The sequence below is a fragment of the Osmerus mordax genome, chromosome 18 (genome assembly GCF_038355195.1).
Source record: "Osmerus mordax isolate fOsmMor3 chromosome 18, fOsmMor3.pri, whole genome shotgun sequence".
Taxonomy (NCBI): domain Eukaryota; kingdom Metazoa; phylum Chordata; class Actinopteri; order Osmeriformes; family Osmeridae; genus Osmerus; species Osmerus mordax.
The window spans coordinates 11,440,207-11,456,818 of NC_090067.1; the positions used below are offsets into that span (position 1 = coordinate 11,440,207).

General features: G+C 47.7%; 2 protein-coding genes across 2 annotated transcripts in view; both read right to left on the reverse strand.

Moving 5' to 3' along the window:
• col16a1 (collagen, type XVI, alpha 1) overlaps positions 1 to 10,149 on the reverse strand; it is a 22,618-nt gene extending 12,469 nt beyond the window's left edge. The window contains exons 1-21 of the mRNA XM_067256316.1: positions 10,120 to 10,149; positions 9,844 to 9,963; positions 8,603 to 8,638; positions 7,917 to 7,952; positions 7,662 to 7,790; positions 7,404 to 7,448; positions 6,440 to 6,475; positions 6,295 to 6,348; positions 6,029 to 6,133; positions 5,734 to 5,877; positions 5,270 to 5,305; positions 4,118 to 4,225; positions 3,646 to 3,768; positions 3,331 to 3,384; positions 3,175 to 3,216; positions 2,621 to 2,656; positions 2,426 to 2,479; positions 1,694 to 1,762; positions 1,553 to 1,606; positions 1,165 to 1,191; positions 237 to 293 (exon numbers count right to left, since the gene is read on the reverse strand). Of these exons, the coding sequence (XP_067112417.1) occupies positions 237 to 293; positions 1,165 to 1,191; positions 1,553 to 1,606; positions 1,694 to 1,762; positions 2,426 to 2,479; positions 2,621 to 2,656; positions 3,175 to 3,216; positions 3,331 to 3,384; positions 3,646 to 3,768; positions 4,118 to 4,225; positions 5,270 to 5,305; positions 5,734 to 5,877; positions 6,029 to 6,133; positions 6,295 to 6,348; positions 6,440 to 6,475; positions 7,404 to 7,448; positions 7,662 to 7,790; positions 7,917 to 7,952; positions 8,603 to 8,638; positions 9,844 to 9,918 (1,320 nt within the window). The 5' untranslated portion in view covers positions 9,919 to 9,963; positions 10,120 to 10,149. The remainder of the gene's footprint in view (positions 1 to 236; positions 294 to 1,164; positions 1,192 to 1,552; positions 1,607 to 1,693; positions 1,763 to 2,425; positions 2,480 to 2,620; positions 2,657 to 3,174; positions 3,217 to 3,330; positions 3,385 to 3,645; positions 3,769 to 4,117; positions 4,226 to 5,269; positions 5,306 to 5,733; positions 5,878 to 6,028; positions 6,134 to 6,294; positions 6,349 to 6,439; positions 6,476 to 7,403; positions 7,449 to 7,661; positions 7,791 to 7,916; positions 7,953 to 8,602; positions 8,639 to 9,843; positions 9,964 to 10,119) is intronic.
• Positions 10,150 to 10,387: 238 nt separating this feature from the next.
• Positions 10,388 to 14,690, reverse strand: LOC136962528 (collagen alpha-1(XVI) chain-like). Its single transcript, XM_067256319.1, has 11 exons — positions 14,619 to 14,690; positions 14,342 to 14,377; positions 13,920 to 13,980; positions 13,479 to 13,513; positions 13,097 to 13,141; positions 12,796 to 12,834; positions 12,504 to 12,566; positions 11,611 to 11,655; positions 11,063 to 11,158; positions 10,794 to 10,826; positions 10,388 to 10,441 (listed from the first exon to the last, which is right to left on the reverse strand). The coding sequence occupies exons 1-11, from the start codon at positions 14,688 to 14,690 to the stop codon at positions 10,388 to 10,390; spliced, it is 579 nt and encodes a 192-aa protein (XP_067112420.1).
• Between the last annotated feature and the right edge of the window lie 1,922 nt (positions 14,691 to 16,612).

Below are 16,612 nucleotides of genomic sequence, written 5' to 3' on the forward strand. Positions count from 1 at the left end.
ATAATCTTGTGGATGAACTTAAAACAAGCTTTTGAAAGAAGTGTGTGTAAGCGCGTGTTGACATGAGAGCAAATCAGCCTGTATCTGAACCCCCTGTAGAGAGATAATCATTTTGAAGATGAACCCCAAAACAACTTGAGAAGATCTCTGTGTGTGTGTGAGTGTGTGGGTGTGTGTGTGGGTGTGTGTGTGGGTGTGTGTGAGTGTGTGTGAGAATCTGACCATTCCATACTCACAGGGCCACCGGTTCCTGTGTATGTTTGGGTGATACAGTTACAGTCTCCTGGTTCTCCCTGGATAAACATCACATGTTCCAGTCAATGCCCCACACTGACCCCGCACTCACAAACAGCCCCACATTTAGATTTAGAATCCTTTCTTTGGAAACATTATTGCAAGTCCACATAAACCATTGGTAGATTTATTTGAATTTTTTTACCTTTAGAAACTTTGTTGTAGAAAAATGTTTTTTCCAAACCATTCGAAACTTTTTCCAAACCTTTAAAAACTTTTTTACTACAGCCACACCAAGAATTATGTTAGCCCCACCATGAAACAAGCAAGACAATTGTGTATTCTATTGTGTATGTATTCACATTGAAATTCAGGTCAATGGGACAATTTCAGTTTGGGACGGTTAATTTTGCACTTCGGGACGGCCGTGGGACATGAGGAAAGAAGTTAGTTGCGAGCCCTGCCTGATTGGTCTACACCACAGGGTACTTTAGGAACACAGAGCATCTGTAAGATCATGTGATCCCTTTGTCTCTCATCCGGTCCTCCTTCCACCCTTTCATCCCATACTGTCCTCGCTGCATCTCTCTGTCCTTCCTCCTTTTAGCCAGCCTCGCCCTCTCTTCCTCTCAGCCAAACCACTTCCTACTTCTCATCCATCCCTCTCTTTGACAGGCTGAAGCAGAGAGTCTTGGGGAGGGGGTGGATAATAGTTTCCCAACCTCCCCTCCCTTCCCCTCCCCTCCCCTCCCCTCCCCTCCCTCCCCTCCCCTCGCCCACGTCTCTTAAGGCTGTTTAACGTCCCTCGTCTACTTGTCACCTCCTCTACCACTCTGTCTGTGCCCTGAGGAGTGTGTGTGTGAATGCCGTTGATTACCATCTGTTACCGCCCCCCCTCACCTCTTCAACTCCTCCCAACGCTAGACTTACCTTGTCCCCCTTAGCGCCGTCAGCCCCCTGCAAGACACACACACACACACACAATTAGTTTGTCCTTGTTGCAAAGCAGTGCTCACAGGGCGAAGCGAGGAGTGTAGAGAGTGGCGACAGGAGATGAGATAGGAGCAGACTCTGTTATGGACTGAGGCCCACTTTAGGTTATAAATTACGGCTTAATCGAGGACAGTTCCTGAGGAAGGAAATTAAAATAGTCCCTTGATATTAAGGGAGTGGCAAGATACCACCTGTGTCTCACACACACACACACATCTACACACACACAGATACATCTACACACACATGCACACACATATCTACACACACACCTACACATATCCACACACACACAAAATGAGGATACCCAAGAGATCTCACTTACAGGCACGCCGTTGTTTCCTGGGAATCCTTTAGGACCTGGGAGACCATCCTTACCCTGGAAACAAACACATAAAGGATGACTGTTCTTATCTTTTAAAGACACACACTCACGCACACACACGCACACACACAGATCTCTCACCGGCGGTCCTGTCACACCTGCACCCAGAGGTCCCTGTGGACCAGGAGGGCCCTCCTCTCCTTGGAGACCCTGTGGGGACACACACACGCACACACACACACACACCAGTTAATGGGAAATTCCCCACCAAAGGACACAGACTGTACTCATTAAGTACCACCAGTTTAATGAGCCACCAAACCACTAAACAAAAAGGACGTTGTTGCTGCAGTCACTACAACGCTACGTATGGTGGTGTTACATATGGTGCTGTTACATATGGTGCTGTTACACATGGTGCTGTTACATATGGTGCTGTTACATATGGTGCTGTTACATATGGTGCTGTTACACATGGTGCTGTTACATATGATGCTGTTACATATGGTGCTGTTACATATGGTGCTGTTACACATGGTGCTGTTACACATGGTGCTGTTACATATGGTTCTGTTACACATGGTGCTGTTACACATGGTGCTGTTACACATGGTGCTGTTACACATGGTGCTGTTACATATGATGCTGTTACATATGGTGCTGTTACATATGGTGCTGTTACACATGGTGCTGTTACACATGGTGCTGTTACACATGGTGCTGTTACATATGGTGCTGTTACATATGGTGCTGTTACACATGGTGCTGTTACATATGGTGCTGTTACATATGGTGCTGTTACATATGATGCTGTTACATATGGTGCTGTTACATATGGTGCTGTTACATATGGTGGATGGGGTTGCGTTTGACCTTGTCTCCAGCGGGTCCAGAAGGTCCAGGCAGTCCCCTCTCTCCTGACGATCCCTGAGCAGAGAGAGCAGACTGAGAATGAACCGTACTGTCCAAGACAACAACCACGTTAGGTTCTGGAGAGAGAATCGACCGGAGGGTTCCGGATAAAGAGATCCAAACAAAAGGGAGGTTTTATGAGAGAGATATACTTACTGTGATTCCTGGCAAGCCTCTTGGCCCCTCCACGCCCTAGGCAAAGCGAGAGAGAGAGAGAGAGAGAGAGAGAGAGAGAGAGAGAGAGAGAGAGAGAGAGAGAGAGAGAGAGAGAGAGAGAGAGAGAGAGAGAGCAACAAAAGAGGTAATGTACTTGAAGAGACAGATGGAGTGAATTGTTGGAGATCCAATCAATCTGTCTACAGACAAGGGTAGGAGAACATTCTCAAAAGGGTCTGGATGTCGTCGCCTTTAAGAAACGCCATCCAAAATGTCTTCTCATAATTATTCCCTCAGCCCCAGAAAGGGGGTGGAGAGGACCAGCATAATTGCTGGAGAGCGTTGGAGATTTATAGCCAGTTGAACCCTTGAAACTGAATCCCATCAAGCAAAGATGACTGTGTGTAATTCCAGTCCTATAGCCCGGTTTAGAGTGGTGTTCCAATTGTGCTCAAAGTGTTCTTTTATGAGAATACCTTGTGATGAATCTAAAATGTCAATGCAAGCCAGATGGACAGAGGTGTGCAAAACCAGAGGAATTTGTTTTTCTTCACCTGTGGGCCTTGAAGACCAATTCCTGCAGGTCCAGCTTCACCCTACAGGGGGCAGTGTGACATTAGAGTTTGTCACAAAAATCACTGTCTTCGATACACATAGACCCAGATCTTTAGAAGGTGATCCGTTTTTAAAAGATATGAAGGGAGTCATACCTGGCTCCCTTTAGGACCAAGGGACCCCTGGACCCCTGGGAGACCTGGCTTACCCTGATAGGTTGAGGAGAGAGAAAAATATTTAGCAGACATCTGGCTCCACGCATGATAAGACAACAGAGAGTGCGCAGAGCCCAATGACCAACGATGTTTTTTTAGAAGGCTCTACAACAATTACCAGGATGTACAGAATTAGATACTGGTCGCCATGGTGCGGAGACCGGAAGTTTACAGTATATACTAGTGCTAACTCGCTAAGCCCATGTAAACGTAATATCAGGGACAGACAGGGATGGTATAAGGGGGCAGGCTCACTGGTTTGCCAGCCTTGCCCTCCCCAGGGGGGCCTGGATCGCCCCTCTCTCCCTTCTGACCCGGAACACTCGTGCCATCGGCCACGCCCCCAGAGACAGACGGACAGCTGTCACACGCGTCTCCCTGGGTAACACAGAACAACACAACAACAGCTGTAGGAGGTCCCTTAGCTGTGCATTTCCAAATATGCCTCAAATCAATTTAGATGTTTTATAACAGTCATTTAAACAGTTTAATTTGACCTTTTAAAAAAAACGAACAAAAACCCCCCAAGAAAAACAGATCCCTGTACTAATTTACAATAACAAATTAATTTAGCAGGTGCTTGAATCCAACGTGACATGCAGCCCATGGGGGGGGGGGTTGAAACTGCACCCCTCTTGATCTGTACACAAATGCTCTAACCACTGATCTGTACTCATTCCTTCTTCATGCGTTCAGACACACAGGTCTGTTTCAGATGGTTTCAAACCTTCTCTCCCTTCAGTCCGATGGTTCCGTCGCGTCCAGTCTCTCCAGAGAGACCAGGGGCTCCTGGTTTACCATCCAATCCAGGGTCTCCCCTCTCACCCTGGTCTCCCTGGCAACATACAATAACACATTGTCATTGTCAGATATGATCTGATATCTCCACAGTCATTTCTTACTGCTTTTCTCGCTACAGTTCTCATTTACTGACTGCAAGAACATGATGTGAAATAGATGACTGCTCCCTCAATATCCAACCCCACACACGCACAAATCAAAAACAAACTCCAGTAAAGCCTTCCATTTTTCAACCCAACTACACTGTTTATGAGTTTCCATTCACACTGTCCAAAGATTTTCAAATTTAAGTTAAGTACACTGTATCTCATGGTATGTCAGAGTATTTAGAGAGGATTTAAGGTAGCCTGACATCATAAAGATGCCCAAGGAAAAGAGACAGTAAATTCTAGTGGAAGCTTGGTTAGTGAATTCTCTTAATGACATGAATTAAGGTAGTCTTAAAACTCAGGGGACATCCGCTCATCTGGTTTCTAATCTGATGTGCCCTGATTTCACTGCAGATATTCTGGGTCCCGGGAGACACAGTATAATTTAAGGCGGTCTGTGAATCCCCAGGGCAATTGTCTAGTCAGAGAGGACTCATTTCCCCCCAGATGTCAGCTTATTCCATGAGTTATTTAAGGTGGAATGATTCTCCTCTGGACATTGGGTTATTTCAGGTAGCCTGACTACCCCACACATTACGCCCGTTTATGTGATCTGATTTCACCATGGCTGTGATCCTTCAGGCCAACTATCACACACAGGGTGCTAGACTGAAAGTACATTACATAAAAAATGTAGCTTGTTTCTCTTGTAAAATAGCTGGCTAAACTTCAAAGACTGGGAAATCCCAGTTTGTGCCAAATTATCCCAACATGTATTCGACTAATCAGTTTAGCCAAGTTCAAAGAACTGTACTGCAGTTGATGTTGGATCAAATGCAGCTGTCCTCTGATAGGCCAACTGGCCTCCAGGCCTGTGATTGGCCAGGAAACATTCTGTCCTCTGATACGTCCATGGACCTTCAGGCTATTTGAACTTTGAAATGTTATTCAGCGACCTTTTCAGAAGAAAACTTGTGAAAGTGACTTACTTTTTCCCCCTGTACACCTGAAAACCCCTGTGGACCCTTCATTGAAGGAGAGAGAGAATACAAATGTCAGTAAAACACACACACACACACACATCTCTGCGCAAACCTCCACCCATTCAGGTACAAACCACTGTTGTTCAACTACAGAGGTTCATACTGTATAATCAGGGGGGGGGGGGGGTGGAAGAGGAATTGACCATGTTATGGAGACAAATAGAGCTCAGTGACATCATATCCTGTGGTAGGTGGCGTGTTGCAGTAAAGTAGTGAATACATCCCATCATATACACATCTAGCTCATCTGACACATATCGACTTTCACAAACATTCTCTGACTCTGAACAACCACAGTGACTAAATCACCACGTCAATACAATCTAATGGTTTGTTAAGTTTGCTTTGGTACAACACACAGCAGTAATGAACTTGTTGCTGGTGTGTTTATGGTTCTGAGGGGGCCTGACCTGTTTGCCATCTGCTCCCACCGCTGAGGGTCCGGGGGGGCCCGGGGGCCCTGGGTGGCCTGGTTCCCCAGCTGGCACCTTGATGACGGACGGCCCACTGCCCACCTCCAAGGTAGAAGGCTGGCACGTGCCACATGACTCACCCTGGGGAGACACACACTCAGCATGGTAGACAGACAGACACACACACACACATACACAGACAGACACACACAGGCAGGCAGGCGGACACACACACACACACACATATACACACAGGCAGACACACACACACACCACACAGACAGACATCTACCTTCTCTCCCTTGGCACCAGGAACGCCTAAACCAGGTAATCCAGCCGTCTCCCTGTCAACAGAATAAAACATGTGAGGAGGCCCCCGGCAACAGGACAACATGAGCTGAATGCTCCACAACATTCTCAGATGGAGTCCTGGTGTGTGTTTCTGATGGTGTGTGTTTCTGATGGTGTGTGTTTCTGATGGTGTGTGTTTCTGATGGTGTGTGTTTCTGATGGTGTGTGTTTCTGATGGTGTGTGTTTCTGATGAGAGCACTGCCAACCTTGATGCCCTTCTGCCCATCCTTGCCACCAGGGCCCCTCGGTCCATGCTTGCCCTGGACACACACAGGACACAGGTCACATGTCACCATGGGGCCTCCCTGATAAGCTCGTGCAAAGATGGGGCGGCCAATATAAAGTACTCACAGTTTTTCCATCAGCTCCTTTGCTTCCAGCGTTGCCCTGGATACAAGCACAGCACCATGATAAGAGAACCACAGAAATAGTTTGATATTTCTGTAACTTTAGTGATATCCCATTATCACTGTACTTTAAATCCAGTTATTAAACTATTTCTTTATAGGGGCATTTCTGCCTTTATAATTTGTTGATAGGGATAGTGTAGAGGGGACACGGAATGTGGGGGGAGTAGAGAGAGAGAGAGAGAGAGAGAGAGAGAGAGAGAGAGAGAGAGAGAGAGAGAGAGAGAGAGAGAGAGAGAGAGAGAGAGAGAGAGAGAGAGAGAGAGAGAGAGAGAGAGAGAGAGAGAGAGAGAGAGAGAGAGAGAGAGAGAGAGAGAGAGAGAGAGAGAGAGAGAGAGAGAGAGAGAGAGAGAGAGAGAGAGAGAGAGAGAGAGAGAGAGAGAGAGAGAGAGAGAGAGAGAGAGAGAGAGAGAGGATGACATGCGGTAGAGGGCCTGGGCTGGATTCGAACCTCACACTACATGGTGCATGTATTAATCCAGCGGGATGCCCTTTTAAACTAACGTAAACATACATAGGAATGTACCCACTTATCCCTGTAAATGCAATCTAGTCATTACTGTAACCATAGGAATATCCCATTGTTTCTGTAACCATAGGAATATGTAACTATTGTTTTAACCCCAGGAATAACTAACTAGCTATAACAATGTTAGCGGAACAATTAAGACAGTAGCACGCCCCCACAATCCAGACACCACAGCTATCCTCTCTCATCACATCAGGAGAGATCAACTACTGGCACTGACGCCTGCAGGATCTACACTTAGCAGCGTACTGATCTGCCCGCTTCATTTCCCTCTCGACTGGAGAACCAAGTGTGCTACTGACAACCCGGAGGCCTCTGTTTAACACCCTAATGAGTGTGTGTGTTCTTGCGGCGCTGAGGTTCCTGCTGTTTGTCTCACCTTCTCTCCTCGGAGCCCCCCCAGTCCACTAGGCCCAGGCTCTCCCTGAAGGACCACAGACGAGAGGGCTGTCATTTAGAGGACACGCACATGCATACACGCACACACACGCCAACACACATGGATGTCAAACTGACGTCAGTACATGTGGACGGATGCCCACGTGCACCGACACTGCGTGCACACACACACACACACACACGTCCCTTGCACGCTCACACACACATCCCTTGCACGCTCACACACACCGCAACTAACCTGTTCTCCTTTGGGTCCCACTCCTGATTCGCCTTTCTCCCCCTTCTGTAGCTGAGAAAGGGCTAAGGGAACTGAGTTTCCATTAGTCGGCAATTCTCCCAGAGTGGGGCACACAGCGCACGGATCGCCCTACGCCACACACACACACACACACACACACAGCAAAACAACATTGTTGAGCGACAAGTACAATGGAGAGGTTGCATTAAACATGAAAACAGGAAGTGAATCTCGGTGGATGAAACCCAGACTGACCTTCTCCCCTTTGGTTCCGTCTGACCCCGCCTCTCCCTGTCAACACACAAGATTCCTCAGCACCTCGTTAGCGCCAGCGCACGCCCAGACGCACGCCCAGACGCACGCCCAGACGCACGCCCAGACGCACGCCCAGACGCACGCCCAGACGCACGCCCAGACGCACGCCCAGACGCACGCCCAGACGCACGCCCAGACGCACGCCCAGACGCACGCCCAGACGCACGCCCAGACGCACGCCCAGACGCACGCCCAGACGCACGCTCACTCTGAGACTGAGAGTCTTATTTGGTTTTAGCGGAAGCACATCAGTTGGATTGGGGATAGACGCTGGTCATCAGACAGAGCATGCTTCAGTTGACCTGTTAGGACATGACCTGGGGCTTGGCTTAGGAGAGGACTTTGAAACTATTGACAGTGTGCGTGTGAGAGAGAGAGATAGAGATAGAGAGAGAGAGAGAGAGAGAGAGAGAGAGAGAGAGAGAGAGAGAGAGAGATAGAGAGAGAGAGATAGAGCGAATGTGCATTAAAAAGTTTGTCTTTGCATGTTGTTTACCTTGCTGGATTAGTGCAAGAGAGAGAAAGGGAGAGTGTGTGTGCATAAAAAAAGGAAATTTGTCTTTGCATGTTATATACCACACCAATGTGTGTGCGTGTGAGGTTGCAGATCAGATGGTGCTTCATACCTTCTGTCCTGCCTTTCCATCTGATCCCATCAGTCCCTGATGAAGAGAGGAGAGGAGAGGGGAGGGGAGGAGTGGGAAGGGAGAGGAGAGAGGGGAGGGGGAGGATAGGATAGGAGAGGATAGGAGAGGAGAGGGGACGAGAGGAGAGGGGAGGAGAGGGAAGGAGAGGAAACGAGAGGAGAGAGGAGGAGAGGGAAGGAGAGGAGAGGGGCGGATGAGCAGATGCAGATATGATGATCAGATGGGGAGAAGAGAAGGGAAAAAAAGACTGTTAATCCACCTAGCATGAAACTCTCTCTCTCTCTCTCTGTGTCCATCTCTAGAACACAAGACACTGATTGTATTGGAGATCATTGTGGGATGCACAAAACCCTGAAGTCATTTCTTCCATCATAGAAATGATTCCTTATTCCATCTTCAAGGCAGTATCAGTAACAGGGAACAAAGCAAATCGAGCAGAATGCACTTATAGCACTGGGCTGGTGGGTCAGACACCTTTTAGGAAAGGTATAGAAAGAGAAATGGAGGGAGACGAAAAGAGGAAAAAATAATAGAGGAGGAGTTTGGAGAAAAGAGTGGAGGCTGGAGAGACGAGAATCAGACTGAATAAAACAACCTTCACTAAAGCACCAAAAGCTGCGTATCTTCTGGAGCTACGAGTGTGATGACTACATAAACAATACCAAAACACAAACTCCGTCTTTCAGCGGAAATACAACCCCTAGCTACAGTCCATGCTGCGTTTTAAGCAAAAATCTAAAACAACTTTATTAATCGTTATTTATTTACAGCATCTACTGCTGACAGAGAGGCGAAGGGATCAGGGGAACAAAAGCAAACAGCAACAGTCAGTGAAGTGAACCCTCAGATGAAGGTAGAGAGGAAAAGGGGTCAGGGGGAGTGCAGCAGTGACCCCTCAGATGACCGTGTAGAAGGGTCAGGGGTCAGGGGGAGTGCAGCAGTGACCCCTCAGATGACCGTGTAGAGGGGTCAGGGGTCAGGGGGAGTGCAGCAGTAACCCCTCAGATGACCGTGTAGAAGGGTCAGGGGTCAGGGGGAGTGCAGCAGTGACCCCTCAGATGACCGTGTAGAAGGGTCAGGGGTCAGGGGGAGTGCAGCAGTGACCCCTCAGATGACCGTGTAGAGGGGTCAGGGGTCAGGGGGAGTGCAGCAGTGACCCCTCAGATGACCGTGTAGAGGGGTCAGGGTTCAGTGAGAGTGCAGCAGAGCGGTGTACTGACTGGTGGTCCTTGTTCTCCGACTCCTGGAGGTCCGGCCTCTCCTTTGGGCCCAGACGTCCCCTGGACAGCCACCATGGACCCGTCTGCAGACACCACCGGACACACCTCGCACGGCTCTCCCTACGACACACACACACACACACTTACATACAGTACTGTGCAAAGGTTTTAGGCACAAATACACAGCTATATTGCTTGATCAAATAGTGACATTCCTATTTGTACCTAAATACTAATTCTAGTGGGATCCCGACAGGAAGACAGGGGTTTACTCACTTTCGATCCCTTGGTGCCTCCAGGACCTCTGGCCCCTAGGAACACAGCACACACACACACACACACACACACACACACACACACACACACACACACACACACACACACACACACACACACACACACACACACACACACACACACACACACACACACACACACACACACACACACACACAACAGGGAGGGTTTCACACACCACGCAGCACCAGCAGTATAATCAGACAGTACAACAACAACCTGATGTCCTGATCAGAAGTGTCACAGCTCAACTCACAGGGTCTCCTGGATCTCCATCCTTCCCTGCTGGCCCAGAATCCCCCTGAGACACAAAGGCCGTCAGATGAGGGTAGGTAACTAAAGCTACCATAGAGGACTATTATACAACTGAAACTGCTATAGTATGTACCACAGAACAAAAAACAAACATAGGAAAAACTACCATAGATCCAAAACTATCAAATAAAATTGACTGTTTATAAAACTACTGTAAAGTAAATACATTTTACAAAAAGACAGTTGAACAAAAAATAGCCAGCAATACCATGACATGAAACATGAGCTGTATTGTATGTTGCAGTATGTGACAGGTCAGATCAAATCTCTTGACAGGCGCTCTGGTTACCATGCATGCCACAGTAGTGGGTGAGTATGACGTGATGAGTTGTTCCTACCTTGTCTCCTTTAGACCCAATCCCTGGTAAGCCCTGAAGAGAAACATCAACCACTTCATTCAATAATTGTTATCGCTCTATCTCACACGCACACACGCACAAGCGTGTTCCCACATGGCCATGCCCAGCTGTTTAGAGGACAGAATACCACAGAACTTTGCTATATCCGCCATGCAGAGCAAGTTGTTCAATCAAATACATATTTCAATTCAATATCGATTCCATGGAATAATCACAGGAACGTTCCGGAATTCCCTAGCAGTACTTACAGGAAGGCCTGGTTTTCCGATCCCTGGCAGTCCTGGAAATCCTGGTTTCCCCGGCTCTCCGGCCAAGCCCTCTGGACCCACCAACCCTGAAGAGCCCTGGGAAAACACAGGGGTCAGAGGTCATACAGGACACACCATGTTTCATGTGTGTTTTACTACAGCCTCATGCAACCTTATACATCATACCAACAACCACAACAACAATAACGATAATATATATTTTTTAGGAGCTCTGGTATCGGTATCGACCGATATCCAAATTCAGGTATCGGATTCGGATTGAAACTGAAAAAAGGTGTAGCGGTGCATCTGTAGTTAAAATCGTACATTTTTACATTTTTAGTCATTTAGCAGACGCTCTTATCCAGAGTGACTTACAGTAAGTACAGGGACATTCTCCCCGAGGCAAGTAGGGTGAAGTGCCTTGCCCAAGGACACAACGTAATTTTTCACGGCCAGTATTGAACCGGCAACCTTCGGATTAATAGCCCGATTCCCTAACTGCTCAGCCATCTGACTCCCTACATGTAGTATACAGATGCTCTCACCTTCTGCCCCTTTGGACCAACCACACAGATGGACCCTGCCCGACCCTGGACAGAGAAAAACAGAGCAGACATCATCAGCGTGCCAAACATACCAGGAGATTACTGACTTTAAATCCAAATCAGTTGAACAGGCAGATATTAAATTTCAAACCGTTACCTCAGGGCTTAGGGGAAATAACGTTAGCTGAATCTTTAATTTAATGTTAAAAATCACTTTTCTTCCAATCTCTTTGCATGATACATGTTGCCTAAGCTGGGGGGGAAATCTCACAACACAGAGACCGTTGGTAATTCTCATTATGTCCTACTTATGAAACCTTCCATGCGCGTGCATCGCTCTATGGTGAATGGGGAGATTAAAAGGTTAAGTCAGGCTGAATCAGCCGCTTGTCTGAAAGAAGGAGCCAGTCAATGAGGCAGCATTGATTCTGTGGTCTTTGTTGCTCCAGTGTAATCTAACAGGCATTAGGCTGACTTAACACCCAGAGAGAGGCCAGCAGGAAGAGAAGAGATATCAATGAGTCTGGGATTAAAAAGTAATGCTCTATAATTCTGCTAAACGCCCTCTCTCCGCCCAATGAAAAGGTGTGCACGACTTGTGTGTGCGCGCGTTTGTGACGCTAAAAAGGTTTTCACTGTTTGTTGGGTTAGGATATCTGACATAACTGAGAAAATGAGAGCGAGAAAGAGAGTGGGCGAGGGGGGGCAAAAGGAAGGAAGGGAGAGAGAATAGAGTGACAGATAAAAACAGATGGAGAGACAGAAAAAGAAAGAGACAGAGAGAAACAGAGGGAAGGAGGAAGACAGAGAGAGACAGACCCTAACCCAGTCATGGACATAAATAGAGGGAGAGAAAGGGAGATGGGTAGAACGAGAGACTGAGTGATACCCACATCCTTTCCTGGCGTTCCAGACAGACCCTGGAGACCGACGTCTCCCTTCTGTCCTTTCTCCCCCTGAGAGAGAGAGAGACATAGAGAGAAATAGAGAGAGAGAGAGAGAGAGAGAGAGAGAGAGAGAGAGAGAGAGAGAGAGAGAGAGAGAGAGAGAGAGAAAGAAAGAAAACTATTAGCGAAAATTATTCACAAGATGAGACAAGTCGATATAAAAACTGAATCTCTTCCTGACAACCTACAAGCCTGCACGCCTGCACATTAAAGACAGGGGTTTTCAGGCAGGCTTTACCTTGTGACCCACTGCCTCTCCCCCAGTTGGCTGTAGTACCTGCAGAGAAAGAAGGAGAGAGAGAGACAGAGAGAGACACAGAAAGAGAGACAAAGAAAGAGAATGGCCAATCAATGTGTGATATTGCTCAGAGACATGACCCACCTCCACATCACTGTTTGTAGTTTTCCAAACAATGAATCGACCATGCAGTACTCCAGATAGCAAACGATCGCCCAAATGAGCCCCCCTGGTCATCAGCAGAAACAGACTGATTTCATTGCTCGGTGTTGGGGGAGATCTGAGAGCGTTTCAAACTCACCGACTCGCCTCTCTCCCCTTTCTGGCCCTTTGGTCCTTCTGAGCACTGAGGAGAAGCAGAAACACACACACACACATCCACACAGAACGAGTTACATTCTACCTTTGAGGAATAATAAGAGGCAAGCTCATTTAAGATTCAGGCTGTCATTGGTTAATTTGCATTCTAGAAATTCATGAGAGTTCAGGCACAGAGGTTGGAGGGGTTGTGTGGAGCGCTTGTGGAACTGGTGTTCAAACTCCCAAATGAGGGTATTACAGGAAGTTTTTTTGGGTGTAGATGTGGAGCGGGGGATGGAAGGAGATGTGTTTCTTTACAACGCATGTGTCACACTGAAGTGTATGTAGTGTTGTGACTTGTTTTTATGGGACAGGATACTTACTGGACCCGAGGCCCCTGAACCTAAGCAGTCAGCACCCCTGGAAGAGAGAGAGGGGGGGGGCGGAATGAGCATTTGGCAAACAAGCCTCTTCATTAGCAGTACTGGTGCCAGCTTGGAGGCCGAAAATCAGTACGCTGGCATACTCTTTTCTAACCCTTCGTTTTTTTTACAGGAGTACAAGAGTCACGGTCTCCAGTTCCACACTCAACCAGGCTGCCAGAGAGCCAGTGTGTGTTTGTGTCTGTGTGTGTGTTTGTGTATGTGTCAGTGTGTGTGTGTGTGTGTGTGTGTGTGTGTGTGTAAATGGATGAGAAGGGATTAAAGTCCAAGTCTAAGCATGTCTAGACCGATGCATGTGCACGTCCTTCCACATTCCAAAAGTATTAGTCAATGTTGCACTTGCGTGTGTGTTTGTGTGTGTGTATGTGTACTTCCTCCTCACCTGGTCACCTTTCTCTCCCTTTAGTCCAGTCTGTCCAGGCTGATATCCAAGAGTTGCAAGCTGTAACAAACAATTTACGGCTTTACATGGCAAACTGTATGCATAAAGACATCTACAAACATGTAAGCATATCGTGAACAATTCTAGAAAGAAGAGGCTACATAAATCGTCCTGTGACTAAAAAGATCTGTTAAACATAGAAGCCTTTGCAGCTTCATAATGTCAGGGTTCAGATCCCTAAAAGATTTTTGGACCTGAAAAGGATTCTCCATTAACCAATTTTTCTTGACGATTCTTCTGTTGTTACCAGTGCTTCAATAAACAGTAGCAGGTGTGGTATTACTGGAGTCAGCAATTACTCCAACTCTTTTTCATTGGTCTGAATGACTGAATGAGAAAGAAGAGAACCTGGGACACTCACATTCTGGTCTTCCTTGAGAAGAACACAACCAGCACACTATAGAGACAAACACAGGATTGCATTAGGTATCATCCATTGTCTCAGACACACCTACACCACTACACAACTTCTGTTTTTTCTCTATTCAAATTGGTACGGTTTCTTACATGACCAGTGGGTGGCGCTGTTACATCAGCCAAATGCTTCTCTGGACAGATAGAAGTTAAGGAGTGGGTGGTGGGCTCTCTTGTCTCTCTCTTGCCCTCTCCCATACACACACACACACACACACACACACCTCCCGTGGGGTACGGAGATCAATAGAAACATCTGATCCCCACGGCACTGGAGCAAACAGACCAGCTGCCATGCTTTGCAGGAGGGCACACACTCTCACACACACACACACACACACACACACACACAGTCTCAAACACACACACACACACACACAGCAACGAATAACCATTATAAATAGCTGAAGCGCTTTTAACGGAAGTGCATAATTAAAACGGAATCTACCACCCGTTGTGTCAGCAAGCTCGCTCTCACACAGACAAGCACTATACATATCACCGGGACCAGGAGCAAACCAACTAAAAAGGCAGCGAGGAAAAGGAGAGTTTTTTGTTTCCTTTCTTCTTCTGTTTTTTTTGTAGCGTGTTTGTAAGTCTTCCAACGGCTAGAACCGACAGCAAGTTGTGAGAGGGTTTGTCTAGTCACTGTTAACCGTCTACCTCGCCTTGGCAATGGGCATTAAACCAAATATATCGTAGCGTAGGCCATGGCGTGGCGGAGGAAGCTGTTTGGCTCATGTATGAAGACAAGAACGTCTTCTTTGTGTGTTGAGCTGTACAGCTCCGGTTGGACCTTGTTCTCCGGTTCTGCCCTCTGGCTGTGACACAAGTAAAGTGCCACGCCCCATTGTAGTACACATCCACCGTCCTCCATATTTGTGTGTACAGTACTGTTTATCAATCAGGTACAGCTGCAGCTAGCACATCAAGTAAACCACAGCCTCCACAGTCACCCAGTCGCTACGAGCTAAGAAGAAGCCGAGAAACGTCCCTACATAAGTTCCCCCGCTGACACGCGGTGTACACCCGCAAAACACACACGTCATGCCCACGCAATCATACTCGAAACAGCCTTCTAATAGAGAGATATCAAGCGTCTCATTATTTCCTGAAGCTGCGTACCAAAGCCCTGTGTGGCAGACGGAGTGCTTCAACACAGGTAGTAACCTACATCGCGCAGTCACGGGAGGTCCATTAGTGCGCCCTGTTCAGGCGCGCTGGAACGAATCGGCTGTTTTGTATGCTATTGTGAACAGAATCCCGCTATTGTAGGAGAATGACAATATTCACAGGCAGCAGCATCTCCCAGCAGAGTCTGTGTGCATAATAGTGAGTAAATCAGAGTCAGATGGCTGAGCGGTGAGGGAGTCGGGCTAGTAATCTGAAGGTTACTGGTTCGATTCCCGGCTCTGCCAAATGACGTTGTGTCCTTGGCAAGGCACTTCACCCTACTTGCCTCGGGGGAATGTCCTGTACTTACTGTAAGTCGCTCTGGATAAGAGCGTCTGCTAAATGACTAAATGTAAATGTAAATCAGTTGACAATAAGTGTGTGTGTGTGACATCTGATAAAGTTACTTTATCTTATGTGAGGCCTTCCCTCCCTGCTGTAGAAAAGTAGCTGTCCGGGTATGTGGGTCACCCCTCTCAACTGTACAACAAACACTGGCTCCGGATTGGCCCAGGCTGCCCATGTATGGTTTTCCTGATTGGCTTCCAACAGGCACATGTGGTCAACGTCTCAACTCCGCTTAGCGATACTAAAGGATCAAGGCAGTGTGTGTGAGAGACAGAGAGAGAGGAGGAGTAGGATTCCTTACTTCTCCGCCAGTCCCTTGGATCCAAAGATCTCCTGTAGAGGGGAAGGGAGGGAGAGCATGAGGGGGCCGGGAGAGAGGGAGGGGGCCGGGAGAGAGGGAGGGGGCCGGGAGAGAGGGGTGCAGGAAAGAGGGAGAGGAGGGAAAGGGGAAACAACATGTCAGTTCTGCTTTTCATTTACATCCGGAATGCGGTAAGATCTACACGTCTACACGGCCTCTTTTGCATCGTTCAAACCAGGGAGTCTGTGAGTTGGCAAGCCACATACAAGACCATGAGCCTCAGGGCGAACCCTGCAGATGAGGCCAGCTCCCTTCCCTCGCATAACCCTGCACTCCTGATGTCGTTATGAAGACGTACGACTCTGTAGAGCAGCCATTCCCAACCTTTTACACTTT